The sequence below is a fragment of the Lactuca serriola genome, chromosome 2 (genome assembly GCF_051521515.1).
Source record: "Lactuca serriola cultivar US96UC23 chromosome 2, Lser_US96UC23_V15, whole genome shotgun sequence".
Lineage (NCBI taxonomy): Eukaryota > Viridiplantae > Streptophyta > Magnoliopsida > Asterales > Asteraceae > Lactuca > Lactuca serriola.
This window is the reverse complement of record NC_136409.1, coordinates 121853946-121874088: the sequence shown is the minus strand read 5'-3', so window position 1 is coordinate 121874088 and position 20143 is coordinate 121853946. Positions and strand designations below refer to the sequence as shown.

At 33.9% G+C, this 20143-nt stretch overlaps 3 protein-coding genes across 3 annotated transcripts; all 3 read left to right on the top strand.

The window, feature by feature from the left end:
- Positions 1 to 939: 939 nt before the first annotated feature.
- Positions 940 to 2527, top strand: LOC145086706 (putative aldo-keto reductase 2). Its single transcript, XM_079024536.1, has 5 exons — positions 940 to 1196; positions 1324 to 1524; positions 1623 to 1795; positions 1891 to 1993; positions 2065 to 2527. The coding sequence occupies exons 1-5, from the start codon at positions 984 to 986 to the stop codon at positions 2398 to 2400; spliced, it is 1026 nt and encodes a 341-aa protein (XP_078880662.1). The 5' UTR covers positions 940 to 983; the 3' UTR covers positions 2401 to 2527.
- A 531-nt stretch (positions 2528 to 3058) lies between these two features.
- LOC145089529 (protein FAR1-RELATED SEQUENCE 5-like) lies at positions 3059 to 5152 on the top strand. Its single transcript, XM_079027954.1, has 5 exons — positions 3059 to 3065; positions 3295 to 3431; positions 3825 to 3877; positions 4116 to 4154; positions 4279 to 5152. Exons 1-5 carry the CDS (start codon positions 3059 to 3061, stop codon positions 5150 to 5152), a joined length of 1110 nt encoding a protein of 369 aa, XP_078884080.1.
- Positions 4088 to 7171, top strand: LOC145090428 (uncharacterized). The gene is made up of 4 exons (XM_079028640.1): positions 4088 to 4154; positions 4271 to 5315; positions 5445 to 5885; positions 5965 to 7171. The coding sequence occupies exons 2-4, from the start codon at positions 5270 to 5272 to the stop codon at positions 7140 to 7142; spliced, it is 1665 nt and encodes a 554-aa protein (XP_078884766.1). The 5' UTR covers positions 4088 to 4154; positions 4271 to 5269; the 3' UTR covers positions 7143 to 7171.
- Positions 7172 to 20143: the final 12972 nt, after the last annotated feature.

Below are 20143 nucleotides of genomic sequence, written 5' to 3'. Positions count from 1 at the left end.
CCTCTAGTCACTTGCTAGAGGTTGGTCTTATTAATATATTTGCCGGTTCCAAAAAAAACCAAATTTGTTTAATGAAGAACTAGGAACCTTGTAATCTCAACGTGTTTAACTCAAAATATCACATATATCTACTCTAATAAATGAATGTTTTATTTTTTGCCACATGTCATCTTCTCCTTCATTTGGACACATAGTATTTTCTAAAACTTTTTAATTTTCTATTTTCCACTTGTCATTTCATTGTATATTTTTTTTTATTAAATTAAAATTTCACATTCAATATGTAAGGTAATATATATATGTAAGGTATTAAATAGTTTATATATGTAATGTAAGCCTCATTAATTTTAGTAATTCAAAAAAATTCTCATTTTTCTTATAAATTCAAAATTTTCAAATTATTAAATTTTTATATTTAATTTTTTTTAAATAAACTCATTTAATACATTAGTCTCACACCTAGTTTATTTTATATATATTTCACGTACCTTAAACTTAACATATTTAACATAACCATATTATACAAATTCGATTTAATAGTACTTTATAAACATAAAATCATACAGAACAAGAGAGTTTTTCCAATTATGTAACTACAAAAATGATAAGAGTTTTCTTAACTTTGTAGCTACAAAAACAAGGGTTTTAACTTTTAAGAGATTGTATATTTGCAGATGAACCAAAGAAATCACATATGGTCTTTAAACGACAACTTCAGTGGCTAGCAGTTCGTATAATTTATTAATTTTTGGTTATTTTCTACAATTTTTTTTGGCTAAATTATCAAATTTCCATTTCCCTGTATAAATTAAATGCGTGGGCACTTGCGTCTATCTATCGTCATCGCCCGTCCTAGTTTGACTTTAATTACTCAACATGGAGACCCTACCAACTCAAATCCCCACTTCACAGTCCCTATATAAAGTAATCTGCCAGGAGTGGCTCTCTTCAATCAATCCATAGAAGAAGATCAAAGTTCGAAAATGACAGGAGTTCGAAGAATCAAACTGGGTTCACAGGGTTTAGAGGTATCCGCTCTGGGTTTGGGTTGTATGGGCATGTCCGCTTTCTATGGAGACCCCAAACCCGAACCAGACATGATCAAGCTCATCCACCACGCCATTAACGCCGGCGTTACCTTTCTCGACACCTCCGACATCTACGGCCCTCAAACCAACGAGATCCTTATCGGCAAGGTAACAACTATTCTTCAACTACTACAAGCTTATATATTATATCTTACTTTGATCAATTGTCCTACGATTTTCATGTTTCGAATTAGTCAACTTACTGTTCTTAACTATCGTTTCTTGGTAACTACAGGCTTTGAAGGGAGGGATGAGGGAGAAAGTGGAGCTCGCAACCAAATTTGGGATCAAATACGATAGTGCTGCGATGGAGGTCTGTGGAGATCCGGCCTATGTAAAGTATGCTTGTGAAGCTAGCTTGAAGAGACTCGGTGTCGATTGTATCGATCTGTATTATCAGCACAGAATCGACAAGCGTGTGCCTATCGAAATCACAGTTGGTTTCCACCTCTTCACACAATCGTTCTCTTTCAGTCGTTAAATTCATCATCCATTCATATTAATCTCCTCAAATCTTTCTTTTTGTATTCCTAGATGGGAGCGATGAAGGAGCTTGTGGAAGAAGGGAAGATCAAATACGTTGGATTATCAGAAGCATCCGCATCAACCATCAGAAGAGCTCATGCTGTGCACCCAATAACAGCCATACAACTGGAATGGTCGTTGTGGTCAAGAGATGTTGAAGAAGATATTATTCCTACTTGCAGGTTAATTAGCTTCCTTTTTCTATCCATTTTCTAATTCATCAATAACCATGAATCCAAAATCCAAACTTTAAGCTCTGTATATCATACTTTATCAGAGAACTTGGGATTGGGATTGTTGCATACAGTCCTCTTGGACGTGGGTTCTTCTCATCTGGCCCAAAGATGCTCGAGAACTTGGATGCTAGTGACTTCCGTAAGGTCTGTTACTTACCCTTTTTCGTTATATTTCTCCATTACGTACTTCATGTTTTAACACTTTCTTTTTATAGTATATGCCGAGGTTCCAAGCTGAAAATCTTGAACACAACACGAAAATGTTTGAGAGGGTGAATGAGATGGCGACAAAGAAGGGGTGCACCCCATCACAGCTATCATTGGCTTGGGTTCACCACCAGGGAAATGATGTGGTGCCAATTCCAGGAACTACAAAGATTGAGAATCTTGAACAGAACATTGGAGCTTTATCTGTGAAGCTAACACCAGAAGATATGGCTGAACTTGAAGCTATTGCTTCAGCTGATTCAGTGAAGGGGGACAGATATGGTGCTGGTATTTCAACATATCAGGATTCCGACACTCCTCCATTGTCATCTTGGAAAGCTTAATCGATGTTGCAAATCTGTTGTATGTGGTTTGGCATTGCTTGTTTTCATATAAGGACCCTGTTTCGTGTAGATGTAAGCATTTGAGTTTTGAGTACAATAAATGAAGGCGGTTTCCTGTTTTGAGTTTTGAGCATGTGTTTTGGTTTCGGGTTTTTTGGTCCACTTTACGATTGCTCCCTTGATGTTAATTAAACACTTTCGAAAGGGAGACAAACCTTTTTCACGTGGCATTCATTTCATTCGATTTTTTAGATAATTTAGATGCATTTTACACGAGCTAACTTTGTGATTCTTTCTGAACCTAATTATTTTGACACCGAAATTGAAAAATCAGAAACAAATTTATCATATACTACGTAATGTAAAACATCTGATTGTGTGTATCAAGCCGTACCAGTAATTTTCCTTTCATGGAAATCATGTGTGAATTCAAATAGGCAATTTCTTTATACACACCAATCTATAAAACACACCAATCTACCATCTACCCTCTAATTAATGATGGCCTATTTTGACCATAGATCCCGATTCTTTTTTTTTTTTCTTTTTTTTTTGGCTTTTTTATTTTTACACTTTATTGAAACTCACTTTGTGCCGGTAAAATCCAAATTCCAAGAATTCTTTATTTTCCAATAATAATAGTATAACTCGTGTAGATATGAAGAGTTATTTTTCTTAAACTTATTCATTTTTTTTTTACTTTTTTCTCCAATACTTATAAAGTGCTGATGTCTAAAAACACTAAAAACACAGAATTCTATCGGTGACGAGGCATTTTCATATATGTCTAAAAACACTAAATTATAACAAACTACAAAAATATAGTTATATTGAAAACTGAACATCATTAATCCATTTAAACTTCCAATAAACCACAACATTTTATATAAACAGAAAACAAACCATTTAAACAGTATATTAACAATAATCTTAAAAAAAAGTTGTTCAACGTCGGAACCAGCTTGCCGCCGCCGCCGCCGGCAACAACTAACCGGAATAACGCCGGAGACAAAACGAGAGAAAAAGAGATCGTGAGAAAGACCACCGGAAAGACACCATGAGAAAGACAGAATGAGAGATATAGCACCGTGATAAGACCACCATCGAAACCTCAGCCGGAAATCACATCGTCACCGTCGCCGGAAATCGCATCCGACGTCTCTAGCTCTCATTCTTGGCGGCTGAATTTGTGTGCTAGGGTTTAAACAAAGTAAGCCTTTTATATATCTTATATTTTATATTAACAGCCCAAATTTTGAAGATATGTCATTTTAAATCCCCTAAATTTAAACATTTTATAATTCCCTTTTATTTTTTTATTTTTTTTTATGTCCTGGAAATTTGGAGGATTCGGGAGATAAACTCGAACTCACTATGCAAACGGATTAAATCTAAGGGAAATTATGATTTTTTCTTTCTTTTAGTTGAGATGGTTTTGGGGGACTAAGGTGATGTTTTATGTGGTGGGGGAATTTTGGTTTTGGAGCTAAAATTTGTTTTCTTTTTTGTTTTGGAGCGTCAAATTAAAGTACGCATCAAGCTTTTTTTTTTTTTTTTTTTTTTAAAGAAAGAACACCATTTGTGCTATTATAGCATAAATTCATAATCAATGTTTCCTTATAATTCATACAATTTTTTGTTTAATTGTTACCATTAATTAAATTTTCCTTATAATTCATAATCATGATTTTTTTTGTTTTATTTCATTTTTACAGGAAAAAATGGCTAATATTTCGGATTTTTCTACCGATCAAGTATGATTTCTAATCTTATATATATATATATATATATATATATATATATATATATATATATATATATTGATATATTTATCAATTTTTTAACATTAAATTTTTGTCTTAATTTTTAGGTTTTTAGATCTCTTGAAGATTTGAAGAATTGGGTACAAAATATTGCGCGTTCTCAAGGTTATGTTACAGTCACTAAACGATCGAAGGCAACAACTTTTGGATTCAAATATAAAGTATTTCTTTGTTGTGATCGTAGTGGTATACCCAGAAGTAAAAATGCGGAAACAAAAAAAATTAATTGTCCTTTCGAATTGATAGCAAAGTATTTGAAGGCACAGGATGGTTGGAAATTACAGGTCGTACGTGATGATCACAATCACGAACCATCAATGTATATGGAGGGTCATTCATTTGCAATGCGATTGTCGGATAAAGAGACTCGTTTGGTCCATGATTTGACAGAGCTGAATGTTAAACCAGTAGATATTTTGTCAACAATAAAGCAGCAAAATGAAAATAACGTGTCTTCACTGAAAACTATATACAATTGTCGTCATAAGTTTATGATATCTCAACGAGAAGGTAGAAGCCCGATACAAAATGTCATGCACATTTTGCATACTAAAGGGTATAATTATGAGTATCGTTTAAACGAGAGCACTAACGAGTTAGAGGAGTTGTTTTTTATGCACCCAATATCGTTACAGATGTGGCAAGCATTTCCGTATGTGGTGTTGATGGACGCTACATATAAAACAAACAAGTATAATCTTCCTTTTCTGGAGATTGTTGGTGTCACTTCTACGAGACTGACGTTTTCCATAGCTTTCGCATTCATGCATAGCGAAAAAACAAGCAACTACGCATGGGCATTGACTTGTTTGAAATTGACGATTAACAATTCTTTTTGTCCCCGTGTCATCGTCACCGATAGAGATTTGGCGTTGATGAAGGCGTGCGAAGATGTTTTTCCACAAAGTAATCATTTACTTTGTAGGTGACATATATTCAACGATATAACAAAGCATTGTAGGAAACGTATCAAATCAGATAAGACTTGGGGTTCTCTTCATCCAATATGGAAGAAATTAGTCGAATCTCCGACACCGAGTGCATACATGCAAGCGTATGCAGACCTTCAATTGTTATTGTCCAAAGATCCAGGTATCATTAATATATATATATATATATATATATATATATATATATATATATATATATCCTAAACTCTTAATTTCTTTAACCATTATTATTCATTCAATCATACTAATTTGATTTTTCTTCACATTTTAGTTGTTTTTGGGTATCTTTACAATACTTGGTTGGAGAAGTATCCCGACAAATTTGTATCATTGTGGACCGACAAAAGTACCAATTTTGGAAATTCAACAACAAATAGAGTTGAGAGTCAGCACGCTAAGCTAAAAAAACACCTAGCATCTCGAAAACGTGATTTGGATAAATTCATATATGTTATTGAAACAGTTGTACAGTCACAAGACACAGCTATCAAAGAAAGTTTCACAAGGAGCATAATCATTCGTAAACCAAAATTTAAGGATGAGATATTCAATTCACTACGACATCATGTTTCAGAGCATGCTTTGGATAAAATCTTAGAAGAGCTTTGTCGGTTAAAAGGTTTTGTACCAACTCCTGAGAATTGTGGCTGTCAACTACGAACATGTTTTGGTTTACCATGTGCTCACGAACTTGCGATGTATGTCGATGCAGGTATGTCAAATGTATTGTATTAAATTGACAAGTTTTATATGTATAATCACTTTATAACATTTTGACTTTTTTACTATAGGTTCACCTATTCCGTTGGATTCAATTGATATTTTTTGGAGAACGCTTGATTTTAAGCCCTGTGTATTTGTGGATTATGGAAATCTTAATGTTGATGATCATATGCAAAGGTGGAAGGAAAAATTCAACAATCAACCAGATCATGTCAAATACAGTTATATAAGAAAGATGGAAGAGATAATCGATCCTTCAAAAATTATGATCAATGAACCTTCGGTTAAGAAAAATAACCGTGGACGCCCAAAAGTGAAGCGTGGTCACCATCAAAGTCAAGCTCCTCACCGATACAGTTGTTCAGAATTGAATCAGGATCCACCTAGGCATAGTTCATCATTCTTCGACTTGAACGATGAACCGACTAGGCATAGTTCATCACTCTTCGACTTGAACGATGAACCGACTAGGCATAATTCATCATTCTTCGACTTGAACGATGAACCGACTAGGCATAATTCATCATTCTTTGACTTGAACGATGAACCAGCTAGGCATAGTTCATTCTTTATGGGCATGAACGAGGAACCAATAGACCAATGTTCGTACCAGTTTGACTTGAAAGAGAAAGCAGCGAAGGAACATAGTTCATTATTGAAGGAAATTCCATCAATATTTCATCCGTACATCACGCGTATACAAAATGTAAGGGGTGATGGAAATTGTGGTTTTCGATCGGTAGCTGTTTGTCTCGGGTATGATGAAAATGAGTGGCTTTTCATTCGCCAACAATTGTATGACGAGTTATTGACGTCATATGAAGACTATTCTAGAGTTTTCATTGGATGCAATGGAGTACTTGATTCATTGTCTTTCTTCATGACAGATAGGACAGCACCACCAGAACACTATATGCTTATGCCTGAGACAGGTATTCTGATAGCCAACAGGTTTGGTGTGATTGTCCAATTTTTGACCACAGTGGGCCCTGTAACCTTTTTCCCTCTATGGAGAGGTCCTAGTGAGTTTCAAAATCATCGTGTCCTTACATTTGCACTTGTATACATCAATCACTATGTGATGGTACAGTTAGAAGGAGAGTATCCGATGCCTCCTATTTCAGCACTATGGATCCGCCACAAAGACCCGTCCGCAGCCGAATGGCAAACTATGTATAAGTCGCGTCTAGAATTTTATAAGCGACTCAGACCTACGGAAAGATCTTTTATGACTATAGATGATTAGTTGTTGTTTATTTTTGTCTCGGATTTTTGTTATGTAATATTTAAAATTAAAAACAAAATGATGAAGGTTTGTTCGGATTTTATTTCATATAATATTATTTATAATATCAATGATATTAGGTTGACGAAAATTTATTTATAATTTTTTTAATATTATATATGTTATTATATTATAAAAACTATATTATTGTTGTTTTTTTATCTTAATAAAAAATAAATATAAAATTATTAATATTAATTAAGTTAGTAAAAAATATAATTATTAAATAATAATGATTTATAAATTATGTAATAATGAACTAATAATAAAAATTGGTCAAATAATAATTATATTGTGATGATGATTTAAAAATTAAGTTAATAATAATTATATGATGATAATGACCATCATTCATCTAAAAAAACAAACCTAATATATAGGTTGGTGTTTTGTAGAGTGGTGTGTCCAAAGTAGGACCCATTATGAATATATTTGGAAGGAAAGAGTTTTATTTTTGATGTAGACAAATAGAAAGGATATTGTTAGACAATGCATAGTCTAATATAAGAGTTTAAGGTGGTGGGAAATTCAATATGTGGAGGGTTCAAGTCCCGAAGGTGTATTTAAGTCTTAGTCAATATTATTTTTGACGTTAAAAAAAACAAAACTTGTCATTATATCTTATGTTAACATTTAGTAAATATGGAATTAAACTCTTGAAATAAATGAAAGCCAATATTGGGCTGAAAGTATATCTTATGTTAACATTCGATAAATATGGAATTGAACTCCTCTTTCAAAAAAAAATATGGAATTGAACTCTTTAATGAGATAAATGAAAGCTTTTAATTATTAAAAACAATATTGGGCTAAAAGTACTTGAGCTTAGGCTTTTGTCTTAATATATAAAAATTAAAAATCATATTTGGCATGAAAACGTTTGGATCTTCTAACATGTAGTGTTTAACAAAACGTTATCAAATATCACCTATCCGCTACCAGCTAGTTTCGTGCCTAAAGTGTGTTTCTTTTTATTCCATACATAAATACACACACATACTCTTTAATCTCTCACCTTGATGTTTTCTTTATGCTTCTTTCCCGTTCTTTAGACTCGCATTTAGGGTTTATATGTTATAAACATTTAGGTTCTTATTCTTGAACCGGTTATCGTTGATAACTCCAAATTTATTGAGTGTGAGATCGACTTGTTATATGTGTAATTGTTTTGTAGATTTTGAAACTCCAAATTTATCGAGTGTGAGATCGACTTGTTATATGTGTAATTGTTTTGTAGATTTTGAAATTTGTTTGGTTGGTAAATAAAGGTTTGTTGAATTTTTTACTTGGTATCAGAGCCACACGAACCGACTTGTTTGCTCGTTAGATTGTTTTCAATCAAATGTCTAATTATAAGCCTTATATCTTGTGTGTGTAGGAAGTAGTGACAAATTTTTGGGCCTCGGAATCTTGAAATTCTTGAATTGTGAATCCGATTTTATTATTGGAATTCCATAAACAAATTGTCTAAGATTTCGGTCCGGAATTTCAATTCCTTGCAAAAATTTGGCCCGAAATTTACCTTATAGTAAAAACACATTTGGTGGTGACATGAATTAGTCCAAAATGATTTCCATAAAATTTGATCAATTTTCAAAAATCTTATTTTCAATTTTTTATATTAAATCAAAAATATAATTATTTTATTAATATCCCTTTTCAAAAATAATATATATAATTTTTATTACACAAAGATAAAGTTAATATATATAATAAAAGAATAAATAACTATTCCATCATGAACTTAATTACAATAACTAAAAAAGACCTTAAAATTTTGTGACATGAACTTACAATAACTAAAAAAACCTTAAATTTTGTATTTAACATTCAACAATCCTAACACTATTTAAAAAATTGTACGAGACTTCATTACCTTAAGCAGTTAATCTTTATAAGACAAATTGTTATGCTATGATCTTGTTGGCTTCTAAAAGTCGTTCACCTTCTCTTTCCCTTTTGTTGTTCTCGAACTTTCTTTATCTTCGCCTGTAAAACAATGTTGTTTTCGATCCATATAAATGCTAAACTCAATATAAACATTATTTGATAAGCTTTCTGTACTTGTAGGTGATTGTGAGTTCTGTGTTGATCATACCAGATGTAACTATTCCTTCATCGTCACCAATGTTATGATTGATCATAGAAGTCATCATATCACCATCATCAATCGTCTGAAAAACATTGGTGTCCAATGAATTTTCATGCTTGCGTTTTCTTTTCTCGATTTCCTTGAGCTTGCGTACAGCCTCATCCCGGAGAGTAGCGGGATCAGTGGAACATTGGTATCCCATGAATCGCAAGAAACCCCTAATCCTTCTCTTGCAGTTTATTTCTTTCTCATCATCGCTTTTCTTTCTTTCAATACAATCCCTAGTGTTGTTCGTTGTCATTGGAGTTTGATTATTAATGTATGTAGTATGTGTTCAGTAATCGATGTTTATAAGCCTTGGGAAGATGGAATATATGGTATGATTTTGTTGATAATTTAAAATTATAGAAGATTTCTGAATCCTTTCATTATTTAGATTTCCGGTTTCTCGTTTCTATATCATTAGTGTTTCATTTTGTTAGATTTTGCCTTCAATTTCTTAAAACAACCGACCAATACAGCTTAGGCCATCCAAAGTACCACCATTAACCATTAATGTGATGGGTAATATCCATTAAATACCCACTAAACAAATACCACTAAAACATGCTACCTCATTCTTTTTAATTAATTTTAAATAAAAAATATAATAAAAACATAGATTTCTTTTAAACTATTTTTTCATTCAGAAAAAAGAAACGTTACATTAATTTAAAATAAAACGACAATCTAAAATTAAATGCAAGAAAACTTAAAAAACTACCCCTAAAGCTAGTTTTTTTAAACTAGTCTTTATATTTTGGGAAATTCTTCAACTTTAGCCAAATTTTGAGATGCGGAACAGATTTATGAGTTGTGTATTCATATTGATCCATGACCACATTAACGACATTGATCTCGTTTGACCCGTTTTTGTAAATTGTTTACAATGTTGTAAATTTCATCGATTTCGCAACATTTTATCCTCAAATCATACCACTTCGAACATATTTCGTTGGGGTTTCGACTTGCATAACCCATTAAACCATAGAAAAGGCTTTGAACTTTTCCCAAAAAATCAACTAAAGATTTGATTATCTTCTTTTTCGGAAACCGACACCCATGGTTGTACTAACTTCTCTTTTTCCTCTTCTAACCAATTCATCATTTTGGGATCTATGATTTTTGAATTTTAAAACAATACAAATGTGTAAATGTAAATAAAAGGAGATAATAAGTGTATGCAAAATAAGATGGTATGTAGTGATATTCATATATGTAAAAATTTATTTTATATATATATATATATATATATATATATATATATATATATATATATATATTACAAAACTAGTTGTTCAACGATCCTCTTCCGAGTCAAACACCAAATGAATTTGACTAGGTGTGGTGTGTCGTCGTCTCTATCACAATACACAATGAGTCAATGACCACAAGCCAAAATAGACACATAGGGTGGTGTTCATTGTTGTGGTTCGTTGTGTGACACCAAAGAAAATTAGGTCAACTTTAGTCAAACAATATCACTCTGATCACTATGGTAATAGACCATATGAGTTCTAATCAAATCATTTTGATGTTTGTAAAGTTTTATACATGGACTTACATCCAGTTTATCGATTAAGTCTTCGAATGAAACGAATCATTGACAAACAAACAATTGCAGTATACATAAGTAATGTGTTAGTATATATGATTGAAAGAGATATATGTACTAAAAAAATTATGAACAAACAATACACTCATCAAATAGTACATGTAATTAGGAAATCAAAAACATAAATAACGTCGAAAACGGAGTTCGTATACAAAAGGTATGTCAATCCATAAAAAATAGACACTTGAAAAACAACACACGACCTGTTGTCGTAAAAATACAACTTAATACAAGTTCTACAATGTCTTAGAGAATGAATTTTCAATTTCTGACAATTGTATATAAAAACTAACTCAATTTAGGAATTTATCACGTTCCTAACTTTTTTAACTGAAAAGTCCTACACTGTTGTGGATAAGATCAAACATCAGAAGATTGGTATTTTCTGCTAAAAGACCTTCAGATGATTCGTTAGGTTAGTTGCAGGATTCGTCATGAAAATCCTCCCTAATAAATAAAGAATTTTTTGTCACATGTCACACTCTCATTGATTTGACCACATGTCATTTTGTGGTTATTTTCAATTAATTTTTTTCACATGGCATTTTGTGGTTTTTTTCATTTTATTAATTTCCACATAATATTTAAATGTAATAATTGCAGTAAATGTAATAATAAATGCATATCAATTTCATTAATTGACTTCCTTCTAATTTCAATTTTTCTAAATTAAAGTTTCATTTGTTTCCTTTGATGTTTATCTAAATTATTTGTTTAATTTACAAGAAAAACAAACAATTTAATTTTAATAATTCAATATTTTTCTACTTTTTCTTATAAATTCAAACTTCTCAAATGTTTAGAATTTCATATTTTTTTCTTTAAAATGAACACATATAATATATGAGTTTTACACCTAGTTTGTTTATATATTACAAACTAGGTTTTGATGTAGTATTTGATTCAAAACCTAACTTGTCCATTTCACGACATATAAACCCTTTTACGAAGTGAAAAGGCGTAACTATAAATGGATTTCTACCGAAAACCAACTTTCAACTAATTCGTTAAGATAGTTACGCAACGAATTCTAAACGAATATATGCATATTCCAAATCTCGAGAGAGTCTAGTATTTGATTTAGTTGACGAAATCAATGCAACTGAAATTTCACAAAATACTTGTCACCAACAAGTAGTCACATCATCACATCCTTACTATTAGATCTGTTTCATCGTGACCCATTGGATCGGATTTTTGGATCCTATATAAACAACCCCTCACCCCCCTCTCTCTCTACTCACACCTCTCTTTCTCTCCTATCTTTCCCTCTTATATATCTCTCTCCATCACCCACTTAGTTTCCGACACAAAATCCATCGGCGGACCACTGCCTTCTGTCGGCTGTCGCCAATCTTCGTCGCGCTAAAAAACCAAGAACTACTGGAAAACCGCACATCGCCTTCATTGCTCCAACCAACCACCGGCGCAACTCCGACCTGCTTTCCTCTGTTGGCCGGCCACCTCCGACGACCCAAGCGACGCCGACATCCGCCGATCGCCGCCACTGCCACCGTCCACCGAAGATTTTCTATGACATCCCAGAATTTAGGGCATACACTACGAACGACTAATTTTACAGTAAATCTGTTTGTAATTTATCTCGTTCAGTTTTAATGCATCCAAAGTAAAATAAATGAGTTCAATTCAATTGTTGTATAATATCAGATGATACTTTACTTCCAAATGTGTAAACTGACAAACGAATCAAACCGCTCAAACTGCAACGTTGAATAATGCATCTGAAAAAACTAAAATTTTTGCATTAAGAAATTATGAGCAAAGCAAACACTAACTATAGTACATATTCCACTGTTTCCGAAAATATAAAGAACGTCCAAAACAGAGTTCGTATGCAAAAGATACGACAGTTTTAAAAAAACAGACAGTAAAACACAATTTTTCTTTAATCGCGTAAAATTGAATCGATCCGTTGACATACTTACGCATTGTCAATGAGATTTCCGAAAATATTTTGGAATCAGACTATAGTCTATTATTTAATTTCACACTCAAAATATTTTTAAATAAAATATTTACAAAAATCGCGAAAACGGACATTACGGATCGTTTAGACGCGAAACTTCAAATGCAATTTTCCGGAGTTCTATAACACCAAAAATCAATCGTTTGATGTTCCGGAATCCTTGAATTAAACTCGACTTTCGGATCCCGACACACCCGGTTTGGTGTGTTTTGGGCATTTAATGGGGGTATAACCCGATGTCGGGCCCACCCATGCTTCAAGAAGCCAAAAAAATCTGATTTCCCTTCCTCCTAAACTTGCCCACGTGAGTTTACTCCCCCCCTTCTTGGCTTGCCTGCACACCAAGTATATCCAATGTTTTAAAAACCGGTTTTTTAGTTGAACCGGCATGGTGACCGGTTCCCGGTTCAACCGGTTCGACCGCCAAGTAAATCGGTTTCTATATTTTTCATGTTTTTTCTTATTTTTCTACACATACATACATATATAAATCATGAATTTAATGTTTACAATTTCAAACATTAAAAATACATATAAAAATAAGTTATAGATAATCCAAATATATTAAAATAACACATAACCATAAGTTTTAGTGTTTTACATCAATCCATATACGTCAAAAAGAAAGAAAATAAAGTATAATACCGAAGTTAAATATGGTTTTGGATGAATAAAAACACATCAAAAAACTTTATAACATTTACCATATGTTTTTATTTTGAGAAAACTAAATAGATATGAAAAAATTACCAATGTTTATTATGTAAATGGTTCTTTTCATGTTTTTTTATTTGGTTTAACCAGTTCAACCGGTTTATTTTGACTGGTTTAACCGGGTTTTTCTAAAAACCAGCCGGTTCAATCCGGTTTAGAAATCAATGTAAAACCGATGATAATTAAACCGCTCCCTCCCTCGGTTCCCGATCCAACCGGTTCGACTGGCCGGTTCAAACCGGTTTTTAAAACATTGAGTATATCATGACATCATGGAGTATGGCTCAAAAGGGTATGTGTGTGGGCTTCAGCTATAAAAGGAAGGCATTGGTGACTCCATTTAACACAAACCTCCAGCCACTTTTTCTTGATCACACTCTCTCACTGTATACCTCTCTCTCTTTCTCAGTTACACTCTAAACCACCCTACCCCCACCCAAAACATCTCCTTATAACTCTATCTGGTTATTAAAACCCCTCAGCCCCTTCCGCCATCAGTTTCAGCTTACAAAGAAGGAAGAAAACTGAGGGCAGCCACCACCGGCCACCCTCTTGCCACCATCAAAACCCCCACTACCACCACCATGAAATACCCTCTCCAAGCATGGGTTACTACTGATTTCGATCCCCAAAGGCCTCTCCATACTCCTTGCATCGAAACCTATCATTATAAGCAAGAAGAATGCGGCAGAAGACCACCGAAGTGGCCTCTTGTCACCTCCGTCACCTCCCTGTCGCAGCTTCAAAACCACCGCCATCACTGCCTCTTGTTGCTGCTACTCCACCTTGTAAGTTCCTCCACCCCTTATTTCACTTTCTAATCCTTCCTGCATCACTGATGATCACATAACCGATTGTAAATTATTATTTTTGTGTTTATTCTCTGTATGGGATAAAGAACAGGAGGTGTATGCCTCCTATCATAGAACACGGTTCAAAAACAAACATTCATAAAAAAACTAGTAGCTCCTACCCTACTTTCAAAAAAGTTTGCAAAATTAGTCCTAACCTAATGAAATCTCAATCAAAATGTGCAAAACTTGCCATGTGCTGGAAAAATCATTTCAAAACGAATCCAAACTTTTAATACAAAAATAAATAAATTTTTTTAATATTGATTTATTTAATAAAATTTAGAATAAATTAAATTTTTTGAAATTATTATTTTAATTTCAATTTAAATAAATTTTGGATTTATTTACAGATTTTGGAAAATAGTAAAATAAAATTTTAAATAAATTTTATTTAAATTAATTATTTAAATAAGTTTTGAAATAATAAAACTTAGAAAAAAATAGAAAAAAAATATTGATAACTCATTATACTTGGTCAAAAATACCCACCCACTTCAACATATTAATTTATGATATTGTTTCTTCAAGAAACTAAATTATCTCGGAATACTGCATTCACGACAATACAACCCGATCTTCTCGCATCCATTCCCGAACACTAATCGTCAATCGCACGTTAAGGTGAGTGTTATGACCCCTCTTTTGTATTTACTTATTTTGGGGGAGAATACATGTAATAAGTATTATAAATTAAAAAAAATGTTATTACAATACCTTTTAACTGCTTACGATACGGGGAATCTTGTTTGAATGGTCGCATAGGGTTGTTGGATTTCAGAACAACTTATATGTCAAAATGGTCCTGCCCTCCAGTGTTTCATGTCTTGCCCCTGTCAGTGCATAGTAGTCGAAAAGTATTGTTTAACACTTATATATTATAAGTAAACAATATCATTTTAAGCTTCGATATTCTAGTATGTTATGTTGTTAGAATCATACACTAATTGAACTAACATATGCCTTTTTCTATTGAGTTTATAAAAGATACATTTCGATATAAAAGTAAGTACCTTATACTATACATGCTTAACTTATATACAAATCCATTATGCCTAATAATTTAGGCTGAGAGCTTTTCAACTACCTTATTTAAGGGCTTTTTAGTGGGACACTATTCATTAGCTAAGTTTAATCACTTAGCATACCCACAATACTATAACTGTTAATTTTCAGAGCGAGATGCATATGTATAGATCTATACGGGGTTGACATCTCCACCCGTGGTTGTTATTTACAACCTTGACCAATCAATCGAAGCAGGTAATAAGTGTCTACAATCATTACTACAACGTCCAATGAAGCGTTGTAGGGGGTACACTCATTCATATATCTCGGTTATAGGGCTCACTATAAACATTAACTAAAAACTCTCACTTTTCACAAACCATGGACGTGGTTATTTTCAAACTATTTTTAAGTATGGCTATACTTACAAAGACAAATACTTTTTGAAGTTGTTAAAAGTATTATACTGCGGTAAAGCAGAAAACCTGTGACTCTCACCAACCTTGTGTTGCTTTTCAAATTTCATGTATTCTCAGGGAATCAGTAAATTTCAAGCGTATTCAGACATTGGAAAACATGGATTGCAGGCACTTTAAATTGTTATTTTTGTTCTGTTAAGCGTAACTGTTACGACAATTCATGTATTATTATTATTATTATTATTATTATTATTATTATTATTATTATTATTATTATTATTATTATTATCTATAAGAACCACGTATTCAAACATAATAATGGAATACAAATGTTGTTTTGTTTATTGTTGTGTTTGTACTGTATATTCAATTTATCTATGATCCATGAACTTAGTCGCACTACCCGACATGTTCCACTGTCTCGACTGGGGGTGTGACAAATTGGTATTAGAGCTAAATTGGCTATAGAGAACTCGTATCATCGAAAGAGGAATACAACTATATCAACTAGATTCTAATAAAATTATTATTAATAACGAAACTACTTCTCAACTACTTACGGTACGGGGAATCTAGTTTGAAGGGCCGCATAGGGTTGTTGGATTTCAAAACAGCTTAAATGCTAAAATGATCCTACCCTCCGATGATTCATGTCTGGTCCCTGTCTGTGCTCGGTATTTGGGAAGTACAAAACCAAAATTAATAATACTACAAACCCCACCAACCATCATATATAAGAGTTTATATATACTCTGACCCGCGAAGAGAACACTTAAGAAAAATTCTAAACATCCCTTCAACTAAAACTACCAACTCAACCCGTTAGGTAAGACGCCTCAATTAAAGGTTAGTATTGTACATAAGCCATACCACAAATAAACCTGGAACGCACGCCTATGTCATTTATGGTCGGGGCGGTGCACAACCAACCTTGAGCAAGGAGTTTGACAGACTACAACGGTTGAGAGTTTTAGAAGTTGAAGAATGTTCACAAGATCCGATGCAGATACCTACAACCTTAGAGCCTTTGTGTCAACATTAAAACACTTATGAAGTTTTAAAATACTTATACTAACACACTTGAAACCCTTTTATAGATGGTTGGACTACCTGATGACCCCGAGGATTGGTTTCACATCAAGGATCCCGATGAGCCACTAGGAGTTCTGTTGCATCTGTAGGGCGATCCATTACACTTATCTAGGGATCCATACTTTCCCCAGGATGCTCTAGCTGACTTTGAGGAGGAGCAGGATCCCGAGGAGCATGATTCTAATGATGAGGGAATATTACACGATGCCTAAGAGCTCGAGGATGATGACCTTATAGAGGACAATGGAGACCTATCCGAGGAGGAACTCGCCTTTCCTACCTTACCAATCTCACTGCCGAGACCCCACTATCATTCGTACCTTCTTCGCGGCATGGGCCTTTGTATGATGAGGACCCCAGGGATGAGCATATCCCCCGTTTACCACCTGGACCTAGCTGCCCATGTTTCCCGACCCATTAGTGGTCTATTAGGGAAACAAAGTTGACCCAGTGAGTCATCTTGGCTCACAGACCTCCTTTGCATGAGGGACATTATTGATTGACCACCACGATTTGAGATTGGTGAATCTTCACGAGCACCATTCAGGGTTAACCCTGAGAATGATTTGATGCCCATCTTGATGTCTCGGGCTGATGAGACTGAGGATAGGATCGGATCCATGGAGCACTTTGTGAGAGATTCAGACTGTACTTCCCTCGAGCAGCGAGTCAAGACGCTCGAGGAAGGGAAGAAGGAGGATTTTGATGCGATCCATACAGTATACCCTTGTTCTGGTGCTGATCGCAATACGGTGAATACCTTGAGTGCTCAAGTTAGAGCACAGGACTACATGATTCAGATCTTGGAGAGTGAGCTTGCTGCGGAACGACATCAGTCGGTTGTCTCTGCGCAGGAGCGGTGCTACATCTTTGACCAGTTCGAGGAATTTGTCCTCTATGTGATGACCCGCTTTGGGAGGTAGGTATTTTATCTAGGGCAGCTTGTTCCCTAGGATAGGGTTAGAACTTTGAGGAATAGCTTCTATTTTGCAAGTGTTTATCATTTCCTGGTTTGTAATAGATCTTTTGAAAAGCTTTTCCATTTCTAACCTTATATGGTTAATACTTTGTAACCAAAACAAGCAGTTTTAATGAAAATGTTTCAGTATTTTGTTAAATGTTTGGATTTATTATGTAATGTTTACAAAACTCTATATTAGATAAAACTTTCATTTTGTGACTTAAAATCTGTATGATTTCGGGAGAAAAAAATTGAATGAATACAAAATACACACATGCTTACTATAACTACATGGTTTAAACACAACTTAACTTAACTATCTAACTTATTAGGACAATGCCTCGATGAAAGGAACCACGAATTCGACCACCATCGACTCCCCGAGCCAACAGAAGAAGCACTCCAAAAGTAACTCAAATGCCAGTAGAAACTCCTAACCCTGAAGGAACTCCAAACACAACGAATTCAAAACCAACATTCCAAATGGACCCTACCATGATGCAAAATATGTTGGCACAAGGAATTGCTACAGCCTTGGAAACATACGAGGCTGCTCAAAACGGAAACACGGGTAATAGTGGAAGTGGCACTCCAATATCTAACCAAAACAACCCCATGCATTGCTCTTACAAAGAATTCATGGGTTGCAATCCTCGATCTTTCTATGGCACTGAAAGAGTTGTTGGCCTATCTCGTTGGATACAAAAGAGTGAAGCTGTTTTTGTTGGATTAGGTGTTTAAGACCATAAATATAACTTGCATGTACTTGACCCGAGAGTAGCATGGTCCATTTGGGTTACATATCACCAGGACAATTTAACAGGATGGACTTTTGAGAAGAGGTTATTTATGATTTGTTAAGATATTATAGGTTCTAATATATTAATATGAAATCATATTATTTAATTAGTATCGATCAAGAATTAATTTGGAATTAACTTTGTGATCAAAGGAGACTAATTAAATATAAGGGGTTGATTTGGTAAAATCATTCATTCTTATGGTGTGGGCCAATGATCCATGATTCCATAGGTTGGGCTAAACCCATGTGACAACCCATGGATGATCCATGGAGGTTTAAACCCATGGAGCCTAAGGAATATGGAAGGTCATGCACATTAGGGTTTACATTGTGTAACCCTAATCTTGCCACACTATATAAGAAGTCCCTTAGCATCCAAAATTGGCTACTAGACACACTAGTGTTCTTGGAGATCATTGAGCCGATTTTGGTGCAAGAAATACTCTCTCAAAAGTCTCCTTTGTTCTAGGTGTGTTGTGATTCCATTTGAGGTGCAACACTTGGGGCACTAAGTTCTTAAAGGCCAAACTCAAGAACTTCTACAAGCTACAACAAAGAGGTATCTCTATAAGTCAATTCCATGTTGTTTATATCCATTGTATGCTAGTTGCAGGCTTAATGCTTTGGAAACAATATTTCATGTATAATTAGAGAAAACATAGATCCAAAACATTTAGGGATTTATGTGCACCATAGGATGTTGTAGTATACTAAAACCCTTCAGTGGTATCAGAGCCTAGGATTGTTTTCCATTATACTTGATGTTTTATTGGTTTTCAAAGTGAAAAATCGAATTTTCTGCGTTCTGCCCAGTGAACTCGCCGAGTCCATTGGGTGACTCGCCGAGTCCCCTCATAAAATAGCCAACTCGACGAGTCCAGTTTATGTACTCGCTGAGTTGGTGCTCCAGTGAGCATATTTTCGACTTTTGGCTAGGAATTGGATTAGGATCATTACCCCAAACTGTTTTTGAACCATGAAATGTGTTTTTTGATAAGGTAATGATCATGCTTGTCCAATTAAAAGATAATTGTCGTAGTTTCAAGATTTGTATTAGTTTATATGATAGACTAATTTCTTTTAAATAGTTGATGTGAATTATCTTGACTTATGAGTTTAATCTAGATCATAGAAAAATTATTTGATTATTGTGTTAATTGAAATATTTGATCTAAATGCCTTTTATGAATTCCATAATTTGTCCTCAAATTATGGAAAATGAAAAGGTTTTCATAAATGTTTTTTTTATGAAGTCCAAAACTTGTCCTCAAGTTATGGAATTTCAAGAGTCTCATTTTAAAAGTCATCTTAAATTGTTTTAAGGTCTTCCATAACTTGTCCTCAAGTTATGGAACTTGAAAAGTTTTTCCATAAAAACCTCA